At 32.3% G+C, this 17,331-nt stretch overlaps 1 protein-coding gene across 7 annotated transcripts in view; it reads right to left on the bottom strand.

Moving 5' to 3' along the window:
* heph (polypyrimidine tract-binding protein 1 heph) overlaps positions 1–17,331 on the bottom strand; it is a 539,711-nt gene that overhangs the window by 190,950 nt on the left and 331,430 nt on the right. The window contains exon 1 of one of the 7 annotated variants that reach the window (XM_072536695.1): positions 3,203–3,341. The exons of the other annotated variants lie outside the window; for them this stretch is intronic. Within the exon in view, the coding sequence (XP_072392796.1) occupies positions 3,203–3,253 (51 nt within the window). The 5' untranslated portion in view covers positions 3,254–3,341. Of the gene's footprint in view, positions 1–3,202; positions 3,342–17,331 lie in introns of those variants that run through there. 7 annotated transcript variants of the gene reach the window in all.

The following is a 17,331-nucleotide window of genomic DNA, read 5'->3' as shown; positions in this document are numbered from 1 at the left end:
CTGGTCATGGATGAAATAGTCAGAAAAGTAAGAAAAAAAAAGGATAACAAATGATAGAAAAACAACTTAAAATAATCTGCTACGTAGACGACGCAATATACTACTCTTTCAAAGTGAAGACGATTTACAACGTATGCTGCACCAATTTAATATAATCGCCAGAAAATTTACTTACTTTACTTAATCAGTAGACCCATTTGTACCTTTCGGTGTTGGGCCGTTTAAAATACAATTCATTACATTACAATATTTGACAGTCTTCTGAGGTGTCCTAGCTCTTAACGAACTTTCTCCATTCCTTCCTATTGGATGCCATCTGTGTTGCTTCCTGCTAAGTCTTACCCTTACTCTGCAGTATCTGCGAGATGTCACTGTTCCATTCTTTAATGGGTCTTCCTCTTCTGTTCTTCCCTATTGGTTTGGCGTCCCACACTCTTTTAACTTGTCTATTATTGTCCATCCGGGTTAGATGTCCGAACCATGCCAATTTTTTCTCTTTGATTGACTCGAGTATCGGTTTGATTTTGAGTCTTTCTCTTATTTCTTCATTTCTGATTCTATCAGTTCTTTTTACTCCTATCGTTCTTCTGAGGTATTTCATCTCTGCTGCCTGAATTCTGCTCTGATGTCTTTTGTTTAATATCCAATTTTCTGCTCCATATGTCACTGTAGGTCTATATATTGTTTTGTATATTGTCATCTTGGTCTTTGTTGATATTTCTTTGTTATTAAGGAATCCTCTATTTAGTGCTTGGAATAGTTTTCCTGTCTTTTCCATTCTGTTGTTAAGATCATCCTCGATGTCTCCTTTGTTGTTGATTACTGTTCCTAAGTATTTGTATGAATTTGTCTGTATTATTTTTTGTTGGTCTATCATTACTTCTATTTGATCTTCCGTCCCTTGTTTCCTTGATATTTTCATTATTTGAGTCTTTTCTTTGTTTACGTTTAAGTTGTATTTGCTTGCTTCTAGGTTCCATTTCTCTAAGTTGTATTTCAGTTTTTCTGCAGTTTCCGCAATTAATACTATGTCGTCTGCAAATATACACATCTCAGCATTTATCATTTGCATTCTGTTCCAACCCATGCAGTATTTCTTGAATGTTTTCTTACATTCTTTCACTATCTCATCTATTACATTTATGAATAGTACTGGGCTGAGGCTTCCCCCTTGTCTAACTCCTTGGGTTGTTTCGAATGGTTCTGACTGTATATTTAACATTCTTACTGTATTTGTTGTTTTCATGTATATACTCTTTGTTGCTTCTATCAGTTCTTCACTTACTTGTTTCTTCTTTAGGTTTTCCCATATATCTTTTCTTTTGACTGAGTCGAATGCTTTTTCCATGTCTATAAAGCTCAGATGTATTTCTTTATTTTTCTTTAAGGCTTTTTCTATTACTTGTTGCATGGTGAATATATGGTCTTGTGTGTTGTGTCCTTTCCTGAATCCACTTTGTACATCCTCTAATTTATGTTCTATTTCTTTTCTAATTTTCCTTTCTATTATGGTTTCGTATACTTTTGCTGCTACACATAGTAGTGATATACCTCTATAGTTCCTACAGTCTCTTGTGTTTCCTTTCTTGTATATAGGTATAATTACTGCATTTGTCCATTCTCTGGGTATTACTTTTCTCTTCCATATTAGGTTATATATGTATAACAATTTTTCTTTTGCTTTTACTCCTATATATTTCATCATTTATGGTGCTACTTCATCGCTTCCTGCTGCTTTTCCAATCTTTATCTTTCTTATTGCTTCTTCCAGTTCTTCTTTTTCTATAGTTTCTGGATTTTCCGTGTTTCTCATGGATACTCTCCTGTTGTGGCTTTCCTTCTCCATTGTATTCGCTTGATTTCCATTCAGTATCAGCTGAAAATGTTCCCTCCATCTTTCCAGTATTGTCTTATCGTCGTTTATTATTGTTCCTTCCTTGTTCATTATTTGTTTCAGTTTCGTTTCTTTGTTGCTTCTTAGGTTTTTCAGTGTTCTGTAAAATAATTTTACGTTTTCTGTGCTGTTTTCTTCCATTTTTTCCCCGAATTTTTCCCAACTTTTCTTTTTCTCTTTCTTAACTATCTCTTTAACTTTTGGTCTTTGTCTCTTATAATTTTCATATTTTTGTTGTGTTTTGTCTTGGATGTATTCTTTCCATAATTTCTTCTTTTCTTTTATTTCTCTTTTCACTTCATCGTTCCACCAAGATGTTCGTTTCCCTCTGTTGTTATTTCTTGTGGTTCCACATATTGATTTAGCTGTTTTTATCATCGCATTTTTAAATTTTCCCCATCACAAAATTTAAATATCCCTAAAATGGAAATTCACAACAGTTGCTAAAATTTATATTTATAGACGAATCAGTACAAAATAAAATTTACGTGACAATAATTTTGAACTCTTTTGAAAATAAAACTATTTAACACCTATTATTACTTCGTCCTTAACCGATGCTATAAAATGACCGTGTTAATATCATTTTAATAATAGTAGAATGCAAAATACGAACACTAAACAATTAATTAATAATTAATTAACCGTGTCAATTACTTGTAGTCCTTAATAATGGTTTATTATATCAAAATTAAAACAAGGAACAAAAATAATAATTGTTACCATAATAACATAATAACAATTGTACCTACTTGTTATTATTAATAATAGTGAAAAATATTTTTCATTTTTTGGGTGGTTGTAGAAAAAATAACGTGTAATACTCGCATTTGATGACCATTAAATGCTCTTATTTTTGATGCCACTCGTATGCCATTGTGTCGTAGGTATACGTATCTACATAAGCATTCATTACATGCTAATGGTAAAAAATTACCATTACAGGAATACAAGTGAGTTTATATATGAAATGAAATTTTCGTTGTAAAAATACACATGTGGAAAAAAAAAATAAAAAAAGTTAGCGCACGCCAATGTTATGTATAAAAGTATAAAATAAAATAAGCAGACATTTCTTAAAGAAAAAAAGATTACCCGCCCCTGTCGCTGAACAAAAATTTACAAGAATGATAAATAAATATTCTAGTTAAATTATAGATTTCTTATAACAGATTTTAATTTGACAAAAGAATTTAACCAAGTAAGACAGTCTTAAAATATACGAAAATATAAATCACACAAGATAGTGTAACTTAAGAAACAATTTATTATGGGACGCATAGTAAAATAAAACCATTACAAACTTACCGTATAACTATAACTTCTTTTTCTTAATGGATAAACGACTTCCTCTAGCATAATGAATACTATAATTAATATTTTACAAACACGAGCGGAGTAAAATTGTTCTCGATATTAAAAGTTGATTATCCAAACAACTGTCAGAAATTTGAAATCCGTAAATAATTGAAGATCTGTCAATAAAAGAACCTACTGTGCAAAATTACACCTCAGGCAGTTTTTGGCGGGCGAAATTAAAGGCGTACCAGTGACGTCATATACTAATAAATTATTAATACAATTAATTTAATACGGATAGAATACTTTTCAAAATGATAAGTCAGAGTTTAATTAAAATTAGGTTTTTAATGGATTTAATAAATATGTAATACGAAGCACTGGTAATTTTTAAACGTTTTTTACATACAAGAATAAAAAAGTTATAGATTTAATAATAGAGTAATATTACTCTAATATTAGAAGAATAGTGGTCATTGTTGGAAAAATTATGTCATGTCACCTAAGTATTTCTATATTCGGATCCAGATTTAAACTTTTGGGTTACGAAGTCAAAATGTTAACAACACAGCCATGATAACTTATTTAGTTAACATAAAAATTATATTCACAATATAAGAAAAATATACTACTCATTATTATTTTAGATGTTTTTCAAGTTTTGTGAAAACGTGACAAAATCGTTTAAAATGGAAGAATTTCAAGGAACCTCACTAAACAATTGAGTCCACGGTTCTTTACAAGTGCGTTATTAATACCAGGCGAGATAAATCTTATACTTTTTATCTAGCATCAATGTCTTTTAAACATGAAACTAAAGACAAACCAGCTAACGCCTGTTAAGAAGCAAAGACACATGTTATTTTTATGAACGCTCTAGACTCAGTACACAGAAAACACCTAAACCGAAAACAGATAGGTACAAAAAAGACGCTTGGGAACGTTCTCAGATTTTAAGTACAATTTGTGACGTTTCTGGTTTGTTTATTTGCGGCTATCGGTTTGTTGATTTTTTGCTGATTTTTTGTCCTGTTTTTGCATTTATGGTAAGTGTATTTTATTTTGTCATTTATTTACATTCAAAGTTAACCTCATTCAATCAGTAAAGGACTGGTTTAAGTTTCCGCAAAAGTGAAAGAAATGACAAAAAGACAATATTTTATTGAATTTTTTTAAATTGTCTCGAAAAACTCTTACCTCACAAGCAGAAGAACGCGTTTTAAATTTAATTGAGTAGTTTAAATTAGAAAAGGGAATGGGGGATCGTTGTCATCTGTTCAAGAGGTACAAAAAAAATTTTTTTCCACTTATCCACTTTTTCACTGGAACCTATTATCAATGTATTTTCTTAATTGTAAATGTATGTCAAATTGTGAGTTCGAGGAACTACGTTATGAACCTGGTGATCCTGAAGTGTGATCTTGTACTAAAATAACGTGTAGAAAAAGAATATTTTATATAATTTTTTATTTTTCTAGACATTTGGTACATATATTATGTATTACCTCTTTTCCATTTCATGGACGGCAATCTGTATATTTATTGGCAATTTTCTTGTCCATTACCCCAGTGTATTAATTACTTTTTAATCTAGTTAATAATAGGTAAGTATAATCTGATATAGATCATTGTAAGGTTTAAAATAAACGTAAGGGCACTTTCGCAGGCCCATGTTTTGTTCTAACACAATTTGCTAATCTATTTTGCGATCTTCGCTCATTGTCGCCGCTGCTACGAGCACAAATAGTTTAATCTCCTCTATAAAAGTCGTTTTATGAACATTGCCCCTAATAAACGTGATTTTATCTCCACGTATCTTTTTTATACTTATGTAAATTCAAATGTTAAAACGATCACGTACGGTTGATGTCGGTCAATAGACGCTTTGGATCGAATGCAATATGTATTTCTAAATAAACCAAGTTAAAAGATATACTCGTAAAACCTACATTGAACTCTTATCAGTTATTTTCAGTCCTCCTTTCGCCCTTTTCACACAGAAATGAAATTATATTTGCCGGCTTTACATTTCGATATTTCGTCAGCAAGATTTAAGAAGATTAGTAAATTAATATCTGTCTCGGTTTTCCTTTGGTTTGCTTTTCCGATGAAAACCAATCTATTGATCTACATTTAACCCTCGATAATTTACATATTTTCTGTACACAGTTAAAAATACAGATAGTAGAGTTCGTACAATGCAGACATGATTATTTTTCTTTCTATTTTGTTGCCAAATCCTTGTTTAGGGTACTTGGCACGCATTTCGATGAGGATATGTAAAAACAGGTCTAATTAAAGCAGCAAATACTGATCCGTACATTCCTACACCTTATAATTGAATGGTTTTATCGTTTATATGATAAAACGAACCCCAACCGGGACCATCGAGATTTGATGAAACTATGCACAAAGACTCCATCTAATAATGGCAAACTGAAATCAAGCCAGCGAGTTGAACCCCCGCCTGGAACGTCATGAAATGTTAAAACTCGGTCTAGTGTACCTATTAAGAAGCTAGCTACCCTTCCTGCCAAAATTGTAAAGAAAAGTTACAAATCACGTGCAAAACAATACTCAGAAATTTTCATTTAAAAAAATCTTAAGAAAAAAGCTGAAAATCAAAGAGTTCTCGTATGTATTTGGTCCATATGCATATTTCTTGATTTTTATCTGTGATGATGTTCCCCTGCTGATCTTGCAGTTTGCTAGCTGTGTTGGATTTTTGAATACCAGCTGCTTGTTTTACCTTTCTATGCATATTAAATATATCGTGTTTTTTTCCAACAACTCTTTCTCTTTACATTGTGTTTTGAACAAATTTTTTTTGGCCTTTCGTATTTCGGTTCTTATTTGTCTCTGAATATTTTTGTACATTCTTTTGTTATTCTTTGAGTTTCTTCTTTCTTCCATGAGTTGCAGTATATTGTCATTTATCCAACTTTTCCTCTTCTCTTTATTTTCTATTATATGTTTTCTCTGATCTTGTTAAAGGTTTCACATATATTCTGGAATTATTTTTATGGATCATATGTTTGCTCTGTTACTTGGCTTTTTTGAAAGAATCCGTGCGACTGTCTCCTTTGTTTCCTTGTCTTCTCATATCGCATTTTTTGTTACTGTTACGATAATAAATATTATGGCGTATACAACTGTAAATATATTATGACTAATTCTTTTTTTATTCTAGTCATTTCGGCGCTTGTTTAATTGCCGGCAGAAACCTCTAGTCCCTTCGCCGAAAGACCAGTCTATGAGTCACCTTGTCGTCTAATGGGTGGAAGATCATCGATCCATCGCCAGATCCTTCTAGATAACGGCATTTTATATATATAAATGGGACATTTTCTTTAGAGAACAGCTAGTTTTTGGAGATCGCGCCGCGTTTTGAATTGTAACGCACGTATTATAAATATAGATAAATTATATAATTATTATGTGTAAAATAAATTAGTAGTAATAAAGACTTTAATAAATTTGTGAGTGTTATAAGTATAGAACCTTTAATAAATAAATAAAAACAATAAATTAGAATTAATAAAAACATTACATTACTATTCTTTTTTGTAACCTTTTTGGTTAAGCTGAAGTTAAAAACTTCCATTGTGATAATTATGAGTCTAAAAGTTATGACGATAGTAAGCTTTGTGATGATGTTGAACTAGATGATGTAGGTCTAACAGATATAACATTAGGAAATGAGGAGTGTTTGGTGTATGATGAATTCGGACGAGACAAAAAAAATTGTCACCTTTGTGTAATGTGTTCGAATTGGGCTCATCCAAAATGTAGTGGTTGGAATTCAGCAGTTAATTATATGTGCGATATGTGTGTCAAGGTAGAACGGAAGCCAGTCACAAAATATGATTTTTAGCTTAAATGTGTGTGTTTTTTTAAATTTTGTCTTTAAAAACTTTGTTTTGTTTACAATAATTGCTTTATTACAATAATTATTTAATCGAATACCGCTTTATTTAATTTCTGCGCAGAATTACCCCATACTTGGGAGAATACCGCGCAATGACAGTTTTTTAAAGTAATTCTTTTCTTCAAAATCTATAAAACTTTATACCTTTTTTTATTAATATATACAAATTTCAGTAGTTAAACTATGGAGGTTTGTGTGCACATAAGAAACTTTGTGTAAGTATTTTCCCTTAGGTCCACAGAATTCCCCAGTCTCCCCTATTCCCGAAAGTAAGTGGAACATTAGAAAGACCAATTGGAATTTATATACACACCAAGTTGAAAATTTTTCAATATCGATTACGAAATGGAACAATGCATCTTATAAATACAGTTTTTTGTGTGAAGCTTCACCTACTCCACAAGAAAAAGTTTCACTATTTCCGATACCAAAGCTCCAGGATGCGATTGTCGATGTATAAACGTATAAATAACACTTTTTCCGTACTACCAAAAGAAGGTATTTTTGATTGCGTTTTTGGGGTAACTTTCTCTACAGATTCTGTAGAATTGGACATTTTAAATTATAAATTAGAACGCACAACTTTGAAAAGTCTTAATAAAACTAATAAACTACTACATACACTTTAAATTAGCAAACAAATTCATTCACAAATACTTCATATATTAGAACGAAAACGTCTTCTTAATGCAAAAAGAAACGTTAGGAAAAAGTTACAGAAAAAAGATATAAGTTCAGTCCTGAGACCACAGACCACCCCCTCTTTGTTTATATGGACTATCACTTCTCGATAAAAATATTATACTACTTTTAAGAATTTGATAAAATTTTACAAGCATTGCTCAAGTTTCTTAAATATTTTGAAACCTTCTTTTCCTTACGTTATTGTTGGTAGCACCAACACTATTCAAACCAAATAATCTGGGGTAAGCCACCCTCTACAATACATGTGTGTGCATATCTCCCAAATAGATCCTCCTAATTCAAAATGCTTTATATACCGGAGTTCAATTAGCCGAAAGATTTTCCAACAAAGGAATATTCAATCTAGGAGACTTTGAGTAGAATATTAAACATAATCCTATAATTTAATATTAATTTTAATAAGCTCGAATACAGACAAACAATATGTAGGTCTAAAAGGCAATTGCAATAGTATATACACAACAATAATTTTGACAAGGTTGTGAACTTGTTTTCTTGTGGTTCGTCTAAGTTAAATATTGTATTTATAAGGGATTAAGCCATAATTAATTGTAATAATTACATTTAAAACTAAAACAATTGACGTTTCGATTTCCACTCCGTAAATCGTTCTCAAAAAAGATTGTTGTTGTCTCAAAAAAAAAAGTGTTGTTGCAGTTTCGCAACTGTGTATAAACATTTATAGAATATTAACAGACTTTGTAGTAGTTTTGATTCTTCCCGTATATCAAGATTACAGCTTACAGTCCGTACAAAAATACATCTGTGTTAAAAACTAATTTATAAGACCAGCCATCTGGGAAATAACACCATAGGGGATGCATTCACATTCCATACACAATCAGAGTCGAGTTTTATCTCTCAAACCATACACATGTGTATGGGCGTTTGGGTTAAGAGTACCTGACACTTGGCATCGGTCCTCTGACCGAGAAAGTCGTTTTATGCAGAAAAGTTGCATTATTAATTTTGTGTGGTTTCTGTGCGTCGCTGAAGACGATTTTGCGATAGCCGTGGTGCTATCATTTCATGGGGTAAAGTACACCTTATACTATTTGTTGCCAAAATTACATTGCTGCATATATCGAGTACTGTTTACTGGTAAATGCATATGGTTAAGAAATTTATCTTGTGTGCTGAACTAGCTATTTCGCATTTGTGTCGTGATTTGAACTTTTAAAATAACATTTTACGTATATATAAACATTTATTTTAACGTGTTTACTGTATAGTTTAATTGTGTATTTTAATTACTATTTAAATGGGAATAAGCCACAATTAAAGGTTAAAGTACGTTTATTGACGTTTCAATTACCACTTCGGAAATCGTTCTCGAAAATACAAACATTAGTAAATTAAACAATTTTTTATTTTTTTTATTTTGTATATTTTAATTTTACTATTACTTGATATGTGTAACTATGCTTATTACTTATAATATTGTTTGGTTTGTTTGCCTTTATATATAATCATATATTCAAAATCATATATTCAAAAGTATTCTATTGCATTGACTTTGGTATTGCCTGTCGTATCGTATTCTAGCATATTCCTGTTTGTGTGATGTATAGATAGATATACATCGTACCATATTTAGTTCCAAACAGCTGTGTTTTTACATTAATTCGTTCACCTTTCTTAACACACTTATCACGCGTATTTTAAATTGCAGATATAAAGGAGTTGTTGTAATTAAATGTATATAAATTGTTTACAATGCAAAAGGGGGAAACCAGCGAGTTCTGGATTGAACAGAATATATTCTCTCCCCTTTCTGATGACTCCAATTGTTATATTGAGGTCATCATATGTGCAGATCGCAACAAGTTTATGATCGCCAAAAGTGTTGACGAGGTTATGTCATTTCACAAAATTGAAAAATTAAAAATTGACAAACTTAGCCGCGGTGATAGGCAAAAGCCATGCTTTGGCTGAAAAGCTATGAAGGTTTTGAAGGTAAGAAGAAAATCTTATCGTAAAATTTTTTAAAGTTCCATGGAATCTTGAATCTCTTCAATTTTAGTCAATTTTGTACTTGACGACTTATCAATAAAAGTATCAGAAAGTTAGATTTCCGGGTTCCCTTTGTAAAATGTTATTATGGCCATGACCTGATCCTAGCAACACCACCTGAAAAGATTTTGAACATCTTATCAGTTTTCAATAGCTTTATTCTTACCTCCAATTTGCATGTGAATTGGATATTGAGAATACCATCTCCTGTTTAGATATGCGAATCATTCGCACGAAGGATGACAAACTAGACATTAGGTGATACAGAAGAGAAATGGCTAGCAATGATTTCGTAAATTACCAACCTGCACATCCAAAAAGATACAAATATAACCTAGAAAATAAACCTAATAATTGATAAACGAATATCTTTTAGGTAGCGGGATTCATAGATATCAATTGTTGTCTTCATGAGATCGATATTATTTTGCATTTTCTCGATAAGTAAGCTATTGAGCTGTTCTACACATACCACAGCAGTAATCTTCAAGCACGGTTTCATTTTTTCGGTTTTGATATTCATTCCTTCATCTAAAGATTTGGATTACCGTTTTCCATGCCGTCATTAATAGCTACAGGTTTATTGCCCTCTCTTTTTTTATCTAAAAATCCATGTACACCTACCGTCAGAACTTTAGAAGTTTCATTTTAATTGACTTTCAAAGGGTCATTGGAAACTTGTATTTGGACCTAGTGTACTGAAGGCTCTTGTATTAAGGCAATATTAAACTCACGTTTAGCAGAAGTAAGCTAGCACTCATTGATGAATCCTCGTCTAGCCATTTTTTTATTCCTTATCCATTTTATTTCCACGAGTTGGGTAGAAATAATCCCAGGTACGATAGTACGCTTATATCATACCAAGGATATCATCGCCCAGATTTTCTCAGCCCTCTGAGGCATAACTTCTCTTTTGTTACCTCTGAGGCAAGTCAACCGTGGTCTGGTGATCCGCCGTTTGAAAATACGGAGATGTGAATGTGTCGGTTTTGCATATGTGAGTGCATGTCATATTTTAATCAGACAATCTCAAGTTAACGGCATAGCTATAGCTCCGTTACCACATTCTCTCCCTTAGTCTTAGAGTACATAAGTTGACACATTCGCTATACGAAGGTGAATTTCTGAATCTATTTCCATCCGCATTGATGACTACCATCCGCAATCTATTTTAGATGCCCCCAATGGCGAAAAATTAGCGTCCATTTTTAATAACATACAGTTGAACAATTCCCCGTCCACCACAGGACGATCCACAAAATTTGCATTTCTTCCAAATAGCAAAAATTTGTTCTTTTCACACAAATCACTAATACGCTTACTAAACTCTTCAGAAACTTACACGTTAAAATAGCCCTAAAACACCAGAACTGTAGAAAAGTTGCTTTCGAAGTCCAAAATTCCATTGATCCCTTTAGAACATACTAATGTTTATCACATACCCTATACAGAGCGTAACTTCTGTTACATTGGTCAGACCAGCCGCTCTCTTTGAGATCGTCTAACTTGTCATAAAAGCGACATTAGGATTTCCAAACCCTCTCGTTTCCTAGCACAACGAGCCATCTCAACTAAGCATGAAATCGACTTCAAAGCGTCAAAATACTGGCTAAACTTAAAATGTGCCTTATTGTTAAATATCCACAAGCCCTAAATAAACGAACTGATATCGATAATTTGAGCCAGATTTATTACTTTCTCATCTAACATAATAAATAGGAATCATATAATACCCCTTATTCTTAGTTAAATAAATAGTCTAAATAATAATCAGCCATTCAAAACGTCCCTTTGAACAAATTATTTCACAAACCCCGTATATTTGTTTGTTAATCTCTTTTTGACAATTCACACTGCTAATAGTCATGACCACCCCATGAAGGATAAAATATATCACCGTATGTACGGTGGCTCTCATTTTCTAAACAAAGCAAGTCGCAGTGTCTTTTCGATCTACGTTGTCACCACAAGAAAACCAAATGTAAGCGTCGGTGAAATTAAAATTCACCGGACAATTAAATGAATGGCCTTTAGTGCTTTGTTGTTAGTTGTATTTTATATTAAGTTATCTGCTCTCTATATTAAGTAACCTTACAATTTGTAGAACATCTGAAGAACTAAAAATTGTTTTGTAAGTATAGAAACCCATCATTGTAGTCGTTTACTTATAAATCTCTTTATTGCATTTGTAGTGAACTGAGAAAGCTTTTGAAATTTTTAAAAAAGTATGTTTCAACTGTAGTGGCGGAAATTTCTAAGAACAGTAAAGCATCATCAAACAAAGCAGTGGCGTTCCAAAAAATATTTATGCATTAAATCAAATTGTTAAAGATAGATACACACAATTTATTAAACAATGATATTAGATTATTTTTTTGGCAATATTGTACTAAATTTTATATTGTATGTATGTGAAAACATACAATTGACTTACTTTCGCTTCTGTAATACTTAATTTTGTCCAAATGTTTAATGCGTAGAGCACGAATATCATTCCGTTCAATTTTTAAACGTCGAATACCTTTCGTTTTCTTCCATTTAAATCCCAAATCTTTTAAAATTATGTAGAGAGAACTCACATTTCCAGTCCACTCGTACACCTCTTCAAGCCTTTTCTGCAAAAGCTTCAATGATACACGACAACGTTCAGTCTCATGAAAACGATGAATGGTATTTCTAATTAACTGTTTGTCATACTCCCTCAAGTCTGTCACGGCTGCTGTCCTTTTAGCAAATGGATTGACTGTGTATTATTTGACTCTGCGTTTGTTAACATACTCGCTTGTTGAATGATTCTTTCTACTGTACGTAAAGATACTCCAGTAGCTTTACTCACACGTTGGTTAATACTGGTTCGATTATCTTCAGGAAATAGTATTTGCATATATTTAAATAAATTGTAAACTATTCCTTTGGATTCTGGTGTCAATCTGATCTGTTTACTCGTACTACACTTAATCATCTCCATTCTGCAAAGTAGTACTAATACGCGTGGTAGCACCTTTCTTGTTGAGACTCGAGAACATAATGAGACAAAATTACGAACTTGTTTGAAATCCAGTGACTAGAAATTCTCGAAAATAATTCTTATCAGTTCTTTGTATGTCCTTAACGAGTCGTTAAGGAGTCATTAATAATTACTTTATAATTACGGTTTTAAAATAATTAATACTAAATTAGAAATTAACTTTTACCAAACTTTATAGAGTATCAATTATTAAGGATAGTATTTATAACAAACAAAAAGTTCGGTATCTATAAAACAATCTGTGTACAATCAAACTCCATTTATTATTTAAGTGAGTAATAATTTTGTAATTAGTGCGATTTCAAATAATTTAATTTGTTTAATATTGCAACGCCTCTGCATGGGTCTGATCATAGATATTCTATTGTCTGCGCGATTAACTATTTCGTGGAAGGGCTCGCCACTCGATTTGAAATAAGCTGTACAAAGCTCAAAATTTGCGCAAAAATGTGCGTTATTGCTAATTCAAGTATATACGATCCACCTTGTACCTACACCAAATTCACCAATTTGTATTTTTGGGGTTACAACAACGGGAAGGTCTAAAGAATCCTCCCTAATAATTTAAACCCTACGCTGGATTTGTAGAATATTGCAGATACCTGTCGAATATTTGGTGCAAAACACAATGTTATCGGGCATTCTCAGACTTCCTTTCCTTTTATATACGATCCAAAATTTATATTTACGACTTTCGCCGCAATATTTCGATATTTTCGTAAGGGAGATTTAAGAAGATTAACAAACGGAGGGAATATGGACGCTTTTGAACCCACGTAAAATACTCTAAGAGAAAAACTCTTCTGTCTTGGGGGATCTATTGAGATTGTTCTGTTTTTATGAAAAAATCTTGTATATTATTTTATTTTATATGTGTTGAAGTGTTACAAATATCTTTCAGGATTCTTAGTTATTTTAAAGATGAATGCAAGAGATCAAATTAATATATAAACTCATGGACAAAAATATCGAATATTTTAAAATGTTCCAATTTTTTTTTATAGTCACTATTACTTCAAAATAATTTTAGATTACTAATGTTACTCATATAGTAGGCTGATGTACTCAATTGGTTTGAAATATTTTGACGTTTATTCAGCATTTAGTGTCATTTGTGCATTTTTTCATAAAAATTATTTTCGCGTAAAGGAAAAAACCATAATAATTCGTTTTTTGTTAGTTTAATTTATTAGGTTTAATTAAATATTGCTTTAATTTAACTATGTTCAAAAGAAGTACGTCACCAGTTCTATACTGCGATGAAGGCCAAGCAGCACAGATGGTAATTTTGTACGAGGAAGGATCTATACAGAAAAATATCGCACGACGTCTCAGGAGAAGTCAACCTACAATTTCGAATACATTAAAAAGGTACGATAAGACAGGAAATTTTGTACGAACACCTGATCAAGGACGCCCAAGGTGCACACCCACAATTGATGACCGTTTTTGGTTATTAATTCTACACAAAATCGCTCATTGGCATCGATGCATCTCAGAAAGGAGCTACTGTTAGACAAGTTAATATGAGTTCAAAAACAGTTAGACGAAGATAAAAAGACAGATACTTAAAGCTTAGCCATCCTGCCAAATTTCCACGTTTTCTTCAAAATCATAAAGCGCCTTGTATAGAATACATATTTAGTGGAATATTGACAACTGAAAAAACGTTCTTTTTACTGATAGAACAGAATCCTATTATGGAAGCTAGTTGGTTGAAATTACGTCTACACAACTACAGAGTTTCTGTAATCTCCAAACCGTTAGTTTTGGGAGGTGGTAGCATAATGCTTTAGCTAGTTGGGAGGGACGCACTGCACTCATGGAAGTGATTGGAGGAAAGACTAGTGACACTTACGTCCAAAACATCCTGCAATATAATGTTTTGCCATATCTTGGTTACATTAGATATGACAGATTCATGTTAATGCACGATAATGCTCGACCACATGCCGCTGCCCTAGTATGTAATTATCTTAATATGATGTCCAAATTCGAAAATTAGATTGACCACCATTTAGACCGGATTTAAATCCAATAGAACACATATTGGATTAGCTAAAACGCCGCATATGGCAAAGAAATTCCAATCCAAATCCGATAGAGCAGCTTCCGTTTGTTGCACAGAATGAATGGAAAGCAATTCCCTAAGGATATGTCAAAAATTTACTTGCAAGCATGCCGAAGAGGATGCAAGCAGCAAAAAGAGCTAAAAAAGGGGAATACTCTTTACTGATCATGAACTTGTTTCAGTAAAAAAGATTCATTTAAGCAATTTTTTTTCGCAATTTTCTCATAAAAACTTTATGTTGTTAATTAAACACTGGTAAAATAAACTCTTTAAAATAAACGACTTGATCTGCCAGAATTTATTTTCAAACAAACATTTTTTAATTTCACCATATTTGATATTTTGGTGTAGATCTTTAACTTATAATTGCGGGTCAAAGATAGTTAAAAAATGATAAAAAGTAAGTAAGCTTTTAAAATAAACTACAACCTGGTGTATATTAAATTTTTTTCAAGTACTTCATTTTAAAAAAAGTTGCGCTGAAAAGGCTAGAAAATGGTGATAAAGGCATGAGAATACAACCTTTAAACAATTATATATCGTTTAGCTTATAGTTTATAGAAATAAAAAAACATTGAAAATCTTCCTAAGGAGAAACGTGAGGCATTCTACGAACAATTCCAAACTATTCTGGATGAAATACCTCATGAAGAACACTTCATTCTTATGGGTGACTTTAATGCACAAATCGGAAATGAAATAGTTCCAGGAATAAAACAAAGATTTAATGAAAACCATGTCAACGCAAATGGAGATCTCATGGCTCATCTCTGTGCTTTTAACAAACTGGGAATCAATAATACATTTTCCAACCATAAACTGCAGTATAAATATTTGAAAACTCCAGGGAGCGCAAATCTATGATTGACTTTATAGTCACTAATAGAAAAATCCACCCAAAGCAGAGTCTAGACACCCGAACTTTAAACTCAGCAGATATAGGGGATGAACACAAACTAGTAATAGCAAAATAAAAATAAAAATAACACCAAAACATTTTCTACAGGAAATCACCGAAGAAATATTCACTGTGGAACGACTCTACAAGAGAAATGTACCAAAGAAGGCTAGCACAGAAGATACAGCTGAAACAAATAGACGAAATCGAAGATATAAACGCGACCTGGAAGAAAATTAAACACAACATTGAAAAAGCAGCAACACAAGCTCTAGGAAAACGCAAAGTCATACTCAAAAGAAACAACAACAATATAACATGGTTCAGAAAAGAAATAAAAGAACAATGTAAAGAGAAACGAGAGGCTTACACGAAGTACAAAACATCAAATACTCCAGAATCCCGAGACAAATATACAATGACACAAAGAATACGAAATAAAACAAATCAGTTGGTAAGAAGAACAAAAAATTAACACTGGGAACAGGTTACAAAAAAGATGAAAAGTGACTTCTACGATACACAAAAACAAATATGGAGATTCATAAGAAACCAACGGAAAGAAATGGCAGAATTGAAGGTGTACAATAACATACCAGCAAACGAATGGGAAAGATACCTGACGAAACTGTTTAAAGGAAAGGAAAATAATAATCAACACAATAACGTACCTGAATTAAGACAAGAAATAGAAATTAGTTTTCAGGAAGTAGAGATAAGGCCATAAATTCACTCAAAAATAGAAAGTCACCATGACCAGACGGAATAAACAAAGAGCTTCTAAAACACAGAGGAGAAAGTATAACTCTAGAGGTGACAAAACTTATACAAAAACTAATATTACACTGCAAGATACCAGACGCATGGAGAAACAGCATAATGATACCAATGTTTAAGAAAAAGAAAGATAAAGAAAACCCCAACAATTATAGAGGTATAAATAAATCTACTGGAATCTAATAAAATATAGCTCTATTTATGTTGGAATTGGGAAGGCCATGTACCAAGAATACATGACTCACGATGGACGAGCAAAATTACACATTGGAGGCCAATAGCAGACAAACGTAGTAGAGGAAGACCACCTACACGTTGGGCTGACGACATCAGGCGTATCAGGAAAAATTGGCAACAAAGAGCACAAAATCGCAAAGAATGGAGGAGTTTAAGGAAGGCTTATGTCCAGCAGTGGACGTGATAAATAAAGGCTGGATGATCATGATGATGATGAAATCTACTGAACACCGCACTTAAGCTTACCACAAAAGTCTTAATTAACAAAATCAATAAACTAACAACTTTATCAGATGAACAACAAGGATTCAGATTTGATCCTGCGTAGACGCCATATTTGTGCAAAGACAAATCACAGAAAAGGTCATCGAGTACAATAAACCAGCATATCTATGTTTTATAGACCTGAAAAAGGCTTTTGATCGCATTCAACTCGAAGACGTCTTACACCTACTGTATAAAAGAAACATACCAATCAATA

Source organism: Diabrotica undecimpunctata, chromosome 7 (assembly GCF_040954645.1).
Source record: "Diabrotica undecimpunctata isolate CICGRU chromosome 7, icDiaUnde3, whole genome shotgun sequence".
Taxonomy (NCBI): Eukaryota; Metazoa; Arthropoda; class Insecta; order Coleoptera; family Chrysomelidae; genus Diabrotica; species Diabrotica undecimpunctata.
Note: the sequence above shows the minus strand (reverse complement) of the source record. Positions and strands in the feature narration are given on the sequence as shown.